Source organism: Adiantum capillus-veneris, chromosome 18, assembly GCF_014529385.1.
Source record: "Adiantum capillus-veneris isolate H3 chromosome 18, ASM1452938v2, whole genome shotgun sequence".
Taxonomy (NCBI): Eukaryota; Viridiplantae; Streptophyta; class Polypodiopsida; order Polypodiales; family Pteridaceae; genus Adiantum; species Adiantum capillus-veneris.
The window spans coordinates 21371159-21380477 of record NC_140948.1 but is presented as its reverse complement, the minus strand read 5'-3'; the positions used below and the strand labels follow the sequence as shown (position 1 = coordinate 21380477).

The 9319-nt window shown below is 43.1% G+C and overlaps 1 protein-coding gene across 1 annotated transcript in view; it reads left to right on the top strand.

Moving 5' to 3' along the window:
* The first annotated feature begins 796 nt into the window (after window positions 1-796).
* LOC147435330 (beta-ketoacyl-[acyl-carrier-protein] synthase III A, chloroplastic-like) overlaps window positions 797-9319 on the top strand; it is a 32503-nt gene continuing 23980 nt past the window's right edge. Inside the window, exons 1-2 of the mRNA XM_086488399.1 lie at window positions 797-1246; window positions 1540-1688. Coding sequence (XP_086344525.1) covers window positions 975-1246; window positions 1540-1688 — 421 coding nt within the window. The 5' untranslated portion in view covers window positions 797-974. The remainder of the gene's footprint in view (window positions 1247-1539; window positions 1689-9319) is intronic.

The following is a 9319-nucleotide window of genomic DNA, read 5'->3' as shown; positions in this document are numbered from 1 at the left end:
ATGGTTTGCAATTGGCTAGTCTCGATTTTCAACCGGCTCGAGAGTAAGGTGAAGCAATCCTTTCTCAGACACTGATTCCAATTAATCTCAGCCTGATGATTTTATCACTTTCTTATTGTTTTAGAAAGCCAACGTGACCCTTTCTCTTGTTCTTCTTGATAATGGAATCTTTTGCCACTTGCCTTTTTCGTGTTCATAATGAAATCTTTCGCTTTCGACGTTCATCACATTTATAGCAGCTGTAAACTTTGATGAACGAAACCTTTCACTTTCAGCATTCATACATTTATGATAATGATGAATGAAACCCTTAATGCCCTCTTCTCTAAGGCCTCTTTTAGCATGCCAAAAAGTTTTGTCTTCCATTCTATTGTAAATATATTATGTATGTATTTCTTTTCATTAAATGTTATGCACCAGCCATGGCACATTTTGTTTGATTGATTAGTTTTGTATGAAATTTAAATGGACTCAAATTTAACATGTTACGCTCTCATTTGTGTGTCGTGTGTCTGTGGGTTAAGGGGGGAGAGAGAGAGAGAGAGAGAGAGAGAGAGAGAGAGAGAGAGAGAGGATTATTTCATGCTTTGCAGATCAATTAGTGTTTACACATGTCGCACTTTTGATCTTTTGTTTGAATGTATAATCTAGATCTAGAAGTTTTGATCAACAGTTCCTAGGAAATGCACAAGAAAGACAATTTTAATCTTTTAAATTAACTTTTTTTTAATATAATCCAAGAGATTATTCATAGAACTTGGAGGTTGGAAACAAGTAAAGGACACAAGAAACGCTTAGACATTTGCGTGCATGTCCTGAGTTGTCTGTGGATTTGTCTGGTTTCAATACAGCTGCAAGGGTTGCATTTACGAGGGACTCTCTCTCTCTCTCTCTCTCTCTCTCTCTCTCTCCTTAGCCATGATCTTTCTCACGTAGCGCCCTCTCTCTCTCTCTCTCTCTCTCTCTCTCTTTCCATGATCTCCGCTCGTTCCCACTGTGAGCTAGTCATGGCGATCGCGTTTGCTGCTTCTTCATCTTCCCATCTCCAAGCACCTTCTTTCTGCTCTTCGTCTCAATCCCCTTCGTCTTCTGCCTCTTGCTCTCATTCTTTGCGCTTGAGCGAGTCATCAGTTCTTTTCAGAGGGCAGACTGCCACCTGCAGAAGCTTGACCTTAGTAAAGTGTTCAACAGCAGAGACTCTGGAGGGTCGTCCAAGCCTCTCAACGCCCCATCATACGCCGAGAAGGTAAGGTGCACCTGTGTGCGTCGAGTCATGTTTTGCATGGCACATGCATGTTATGAGTTTAGGGGTCAGAAAGGATTTGGGTTAGACACATATCATGATTCTACAACAGAAATTGCTCGCATGCATAATCATGCTGTGGTAGAATGCAGGAATGGCTGTCTCCATTCTCAGCATTTTGCAATGTATATTTCTACTCATTCTGAGGAATAAATAAATTCCAGCTTTGAAATTTTTGGGCTTTCTCTTTGGTTGAAGCTGAGGATGATTGTACACAATGTGCGCATGCGATGCAGGATTGTGGGGAAGGGCTCTAAACTTGTAGGTTGCGGCTCAGCCATCCCAAAGCTCAGTCTTTCAAATGATTACCTGTCCAAGATTGTAGACACAAATGATGAGTGGATTTCTGTCCGCACAGGAATTCGCAATCGCAGAGTGCTTTCAGGTGTGTTTTCTTTTTGCTCATCTTCTAGCATATGTAATCAAGCCCGAAAGTGGGGTACTAGAAATGCTAATTGTGTTTTTATGACAACCTGCACATAAATAAGGAGCATAACAAATATAAACATTACCAATTAACTTACAAGTTACAGGCAATGATCGTCCAATTAACATTGTTAAATTAAGTATGCTCTTTTAACGTCTTGATAGTGGTTGAATCTTTCCATGCGTGCAGCGCCACCAACAAATTGCCAAGCCAAGCATGACTATGGATACTGATCCATGAACAACAGGCTAAGCTCCTAGCTTAGCTTGTAGCATGCCCATCCAACTTGTCCATGCTCTTTTGGTTTGTTTACCATTGGAAATGTATCACTAGATCTGTTCCATCGAGAGTGCATCACTAGATTCCAATATCATAGCTGGTCACAATTACTGTTGTAGCATGCTCATCGCAGTTCCCAATGTCATAGCTGGTTGCATTTGCATGTGTGTCCATGCTAGATCTAGGTTCGTGATCCATTTGGCTTTGGTCAATATAGTTGCAAGGTAGGTACATGACGAGCAAGCTGATAGCTTCCACCGTATGTAAATTAATGAAATAAATGTCAGAATTGAAATTGGGTGGTTTGTGCCTCGTGTCTGTCAAATACATGCCTGCCATCCTAGTTCTAGGATCCATAGCTTTCAATAGAAAGGCCCTTGTAGCTGTAGGTGCTTCTCGTGCTAAGCTTCATCATGGGCGAGTCTACCGTGCATCTTGAGTATTATTGACACTTCACATGCACACCTTTGATCATGTATTTTCACGTGGGCAAGTGTGAGTATAGTTCTACACCTTGTATTGGGCCCTAAAGATGTGAGTGGGGACGGTCTTAGGTCAATAGTATGCCTGACGGAGTTGATAGGTTCTCGTCCTCGTTCCACCCACAGACAGACAAGCAATTTGAGATAGCCAATGTAGTGGTTTTGGATTTGTTGAAGCCTTATATTTCGGATCAAAAGACTCTATGGGAAAAGCATTTGTCCTTGGTGGAGTTTGCCTACAACAACACAGTTCATTCATAGACGGGGAAGGCAGCATTTAAGGTAATCGAGGGTGCTAAGAAGGTACCACCATTTCTAAGCACCAAAGATAAGATTTTTGAAGCAGATCAATACATGCAAGATCGGACATTGCTTTTGCGAAGGTTTGCGAGGCTCTTGAGAAGTCTCAAGCATGTCATAAGAAGACAGCCAGTAAGCATGGATGCGACTTGAAGCTGAAGGAAGATGATTGGGTGCTCTTATGGTTTGAGAAGGCACGCTTGAGGAAATGAAAGGGAGAGGAGCGGCTTTTTCCAAAGCTAAGTATGCAGTACTATTGGCCCTTTCTAGATTCAAGAGAAGATCAATGATGTATTTGTTGCCAGATATACTTGGAAGATTTAGAATGTATTTCACGTGTGTTGAAACCTTTCAAAGGTGTGGTGCCAGTGGATAGGGAGCCTGAGGAGCAACCTAAAGTGGAAGAGAACGAGATGTTTCTTGTTCCGAAACAGATACCGACTCACAAGAAAAAGAAAAGTGAAAGGTAAAGTGAAAGGCAATTCATAGCCAAGAACTATCCGGCATTGGATGTGAAGTGGATAAAGGAGGAGGACGTAGCAGATACTCCTCAGATCCTGGAACTTTACCTTGAAGCTTTCGGTCTAGCTTAGACTATTCCGAGAGATCTCGAAGATCAGCAGGGTTGAATTTGGTGCGGACGAGACTCCGCTCCTTTGTCATAGGTTACCTAGATGGAATAAAGTCACTACTTTCCCTTTGTATTTCATAGATATTGATGGACTGATAGTATTTTGCTTGAATGACATTATGAAAGAAGTACTTCGAACTCGGAATACCGGAAATGGATCTTATTTTCGTGTTCTCTCTCATGTGAGTAGTGTTTGAGTGCATGTTTGAAAGATGAAATGACTGTAGCATTTCGGACTAGTGTTTCTAGAGAAATGAGATGGACATGATAGAAATAAGAATTAGTCAATGGAGATATTTGTGGAGATCTGGGATGGATCTAGATGTGATTGCTAAACACGTTGCCGATTGATCATGATTCTTATCCAAGGTGACAGAAATAGTGATGTGAATGTTCAATGTGAACTCAGTGTGTGATTTGTGAATTGCATGCTATACGGATGGTCATGGGCATGGTTTGCTTGATTGAAATGTGAAATGCAAAGATATGAATCTGATAGTAACCCGATTTAGTAGATCAAAGACATCCATAAAAAGATTAGTGTGGTGTGGATGTGATTGCTAAATGGTTACAATGGTCAAGATTTGTATCTGAGACCCTTGACAGAAATATGATTGATTAGTGACTGATGTCTTTGTAGAAGTGCTAGATTGGTCGAGTTTGGTGCATGAGTACATAGAGTCAGTGTCTATTGAAAAAAGTTTGTCCTTTGGTTGTTTTTGTAGATGTAATCGAGGGCAATTACAATTCTTTCAAGAGGGGGAAATGTCACAAAGTGATGACGTGGCATGACCAAATGGAAGAGAAATGGCCGTGTGGACAAGAGAAAGTGACTGGACTTACTTAAAGAACTTATGAAGCACCGATCGTGGGGCCTAAAACCCTAAAGACCAAAACTTGAACTTTAGGGGAAAATTTTGTACAATTCGTTGACTGTCACAAATTGCTGACGTGTCAAGTCCTGAAGAATGGAGCCAACTTGCAGATCTTGGTCAAGGGGCCTAAACCCTAAGAAGACAAGCAACAACAGAAGAAGAAGTCCTACCAACTAATGGGACCCCGTCCGATGGGGCCCAAGTGACATAAAAGCATTTAAAATAAAGTTGGACCCTCACACACACACACACACACACACAATGTGAAATTGATGATGTGGCAGTTGTATGGAGGTGTCGGAAATTACGATGACAGTGTTGACGTGGCAGGCTGTACGGATTTTTGCGTTTTGTGCTGACTGTTGATGTGGCAGTTGTAGGGAATTCCGTGAATTACTTTGGCAGCTTTTTGGCATTGCTTTTGGACCAGATGCTTTTGAGTTTGAAGACTTTTCATTGTAAACTGCTTTTGGGACCTAGGGTCTTTAAATATGAGGCCATGGGCTCATTCTCTGGCATGCTTCCTGGAGGAGGTGCAGAGTCTGGAGTACCGGCTTGTATACTGTTGATGCAATATAAGGAAATACCGAAAGGGGCGCCAAGGCTTGGGGCTAATACTCTCTGGGGTGGAATTCCGCCACTCCGTGTCGCGTGTCGTCTCTCTCTCTCTCTCTTAGTTCAGTTGTTATTGAAGTGCTAAAAGTCTGTTCAGTATGTTCTTTTCTATTGGCACGTGGTGCCTGTCTTGTGACAATGGTATCAGAGCAGTCGTGTGCTTTTCTGAAAGAATACCGGTCCTACAAAAGATCAAATAGAGTTATTGGAATTTTACTTGAAGTACCTTCGGGTCCCGACCCCGGACTTATTAGCCACTCCCACCCTTACTTCATCGCGCATCGGGCGCGCTCCCATCTTCATCCCTCTGTCTTATAGGGGATAAGCCATAAAGAACCCACGACATGGAAATCATGGATTCAACAAAATGTTTGCAATTTCTGCTCAACGAACTCCACAACATTCTTTCGCGGCATCCTCAATAGAATCTTTCGATGTTGCAAAGTTTTCAACAATTTTTGAACTACATGTTACCCCCTCTGATGCCCCAGGTGGTACCTCCTCCAGCATCAGAAAGTACGAGAGCTTCCAACTGGCAACCTTCTCAGCCGTCTTTTTCGATCGGGGGAGTTTTCAGGTGTAAGCTGTAGCGGAAGTGAATGTTGAACTTTGCTCAAGATGAGTGCTCTAAACTGCGCTCAAGGGTTCCTTTTACTTATGGGAGGGAGAGCCTTCCGTTCCTTTAGTGAGAGAGTGCAAATGATCACAAACAAATTGGATAAATTGTCACAAAGTGATGACGTGGCTGCCCACTCTGCAAGAAACCCTAACCTTAAAATAAAAAACCCTAACCTCAACCCTAACCCTAATTTCTACAGAAAATCGAAACCCTGATTTTGCTGACGTGAGTTGACACGTAGCAACTGTACGGATCCCTGCGTTTTGTGGCGCATATTGCGGAAAGCATCAGTGGTTGCAATTTCAGCTTTTTGGTAGACTTTGGCTGCTTTATTTGCTACGCAATTGAGAGAGAGAGAAAGGCCTCTTTGCTTTATTTTAGCAAGAGAGAGAGAAAGAGAAAACCTCTTTGCTTATTTATTAAAAGAAAGAGAGAGAAAGAACTTTTGCTTTATTTTCAAAGCTTTTACTTGAAGCTTTTGATTTCAGCTTTTGGGGCTCTGCTTTTAGCAACCCTTGTACCTTTAAATATGTGAGCAGGCCTCTCACAACTCAAAGCATCTGGACACAGAGTCTGAGTGTGAGCGCATGCCCGCACTCTTGTATTTTGAACTTAGATTAATACAAAAAGAAATACCGAAAGGGGCGCCAGTCTTTGGGGCCAATATCTCTAGGCATAGAACTCCGTCGGGCCAGTGTAGAATAAAATTGTGAACTGTGAACTGTTTTGAAGTGGTTATTTGGTGCTGTCATGGTAGATTCTTGACTTGGAGTTTCCAACTCTGTTATAGTATTAGAGCACGGCCGATTTCTCTTCTATGGGAAATTCGATCCCATTTTTTTTTTTTCCACGGCACCTATGGCTTCAAGCAAGGATCCCTCTGCATCCGGAGATGCGGGAAGGGATCACAAGAAGATTCGCGCGATGAGTATGGCCCGCCTCGGCCTACTTAGGCGGAAATTCAAGAGATGGAGCGCCGACAATTGATCGGCGATGCAACAAAGATGATGCTTAATTTTGCCAAGGATCCGAAAATGGCAAAATATATGAGCAAGACCTCTCTGGAGGAGATGCACATGCAGTGGCAGAAAACCACACCACCACCCCCAAAACCCGCTCTTAAGAAACCTCCTACTCCCAAGAAGTATACAAAGAAGGAATTAGAAGAGGTGGTGGATGCACGACTTGCTCAGCTTTTCGACGCGCAAAACAAAGCTGAAAAGCACGGCAAAAAGCAGAAGAAAAGCATTGACTTCCCGGGCTATTTGGGTCGTCAGACGACATTTGAAAAGGCAAAGAAACAGAAGAAGCGTGTTCGATTTGAAGGAGTACCCAGTTCTTCTTCTTCTTCTTCTTCTTTTGACAATTCTTCTAGCTTATCTGACTCGAGCGAAGAAGACCGAAAAGGCAAAAAGCGAAGCAAGAAACAACGCTTCGGAAAGGGCATGAAAAAGACAAAGAAGTCTAAATCTCGCCCCGTGAGTGACAATTCTACAGAGGACTCGTCTACATACAGTTCAGACTCTGATGAGAGCAACTTCTATGCAAAGAAGAATTTCTATAAAGCCAACCAGTATGACTTTTTGGAAGACAAAAGCAAGAAAGTCTGAGAGTTTAAGGAAGGTGGACAGTCAATTAAATGTGACACGTTTTTGGGATGTACAGATGCTTTGAAGGCTTTGTCTTTTGTACAACAGTTTGACATCGCTTTCGCAGGAGGACGTTACTCAGAGCACTCTAAGATTCGGAGAGCTGCCTCTTACTTTAAGGGGAATGCTCGAACTTGGTGGTCCACGCTTCTATTAAGCAAGACTGCGCCAGTTAAATGACTAAAATTCAAGAGGCTTTTTATTTCTTCTTGGTTGACTCGAGAGTATGAACGGGATATTCGAACTGCTTGGAACCATCTTCGGATGACCAAGAAAGATTCAATAGACGCTTATTGCGAGAGATTCTGGAGCTCTTTTCTACCCGCCTCTTCATTTAAGAAGATCTCGTTCAAGGAGCAGATTGAGCGGTTTACCTTGGGTCTTCCTATAGAGATCCGAGATCACTGCTTGGAAAAGAAGTTAGCTTCTATTCAGGAGTTGATGAGTCATGCGAAACGGGGTTTTGCCATTCACTCTGGCAGTCTGACTTACCCCACCGATGAGATCATGACACAAAGAGCTGAACAGACTTTAACAAATGAAAGTAAAAGAGCAACTCAGAAAAGAAACATGCACGACCCAAGCTTACTCCTCAGGAGCGAGCTCGCTTCATCAGGGAGGGGAAGTGCTTTGGATGCGGGAAACTGGACACATCTGCGCGAAGTGCCCTAAAAAGGCACATAAAGAACAGAATGACAAGGACGACGAAAGGCCTGAGAGCTCGAGAGTAGCCGAGGAATGTGGCAGAAAAGGCAAGATGAAAACAGGACTGGTTCCAGATTGCGTGGGTACCGATCCCAGCACGTTGGACGAAAGTACAGAGCTTTGCCGAGCTTGGGGTAAAGTGAAAGACCAAGAAGCCCTAATCTTCTTTGATGGAGGAGCCAAGGCCAACTTCATTTCACCGGAATTGGCGGTGCGGCTCGAGATCACTCCCGATTGGATGGGACCACTTGCGGAGGCAGTTCTAGCGGCACCCGACAGGGGCATAGCCATTACACCTATCATTGGCAAACTTCGGTTGCATTGTCAGGGGTATTTGGGGCATGAGGACTTTTACATAATGCCTTTGGAAGGTTGTGATGTTCTCTTGGGAATTCCCTGGTACCACAAGAACAATACCGTGGTCGACTATCGGGCGAGGAAAGTGACATTGACTACAGAGAAGGGCAGAACCATTGTACTTGACATTAAACTGAAGGGCGAGTCTGTCCCTATTGTATCGGCTCCGGCCATTTCTAAATTAATGAAATCCAATCTGTTTGTTTACTCGATCTTTATGAAAGAATTGAGTGATGAGGATAGGACAAATATGTCTAAACTCGATAAAGAACGCCAAGATTTTCTCCACTCATGCCGATTGCTTCTCAGAGGGCCTGTCAGGCGAGTTATCATCTGCTCGTCCTGAAGATCATACCATTGATTTGATTCCTGGAAGCACACCACCGAACTGGCCACCTTATCGTGTGAGCTGAGCACAGAACGAAGAGATTATGAACCAAGTGAAAGACCTCTTGGGAAAGGGTCTTGTCCAACCTAGTACTTCACCGTATTGCTCTCCAGGGTTGTTGGTTTTGAAGAAAGACGGATCTTGGAGAATGTGCATCAATTACAGAGCACTCAACAAAATCACCATCAAGAACAGATTTCCGATTCCTAGGATCGATGATATACTTGAAAGATTACAGGGATCTTCGTGCTTTAGCAGGATTGATTTGAAGAGTGGATATCATCAGATCAGAGTCGCGTCGGGAGATGTCTACAAGACAGCCTTTCGGACGACTTTTGGGTTATTTGAGTTTTTGGTGATGCCTTTTGGCCTAACCAATGCTCCTGCGACATTTAACCGGATGATGGACAGGATTTTTCGAGAGTACAGGCTATTTGTTGGCACTTTCTTTTACGACATCATTGTTTTCTCCAAGGATGAGGCAGAACATAGAGATCATCTGCTTCAAGTCTTTCAGACATTACGAGATCACAAGTTAGTGATTAATGCGAAGAAAAGTGAATTTTTCCTACCAGAGATACACTTTTTGGGACACATTGTCTCAGCAGCAGGAGTGCAGATTGATTCGGCCAAGATAGAGACTATCCGTAATTGGCCTGATTTGAAGAATGTCCATGAAGTTAGAAGCT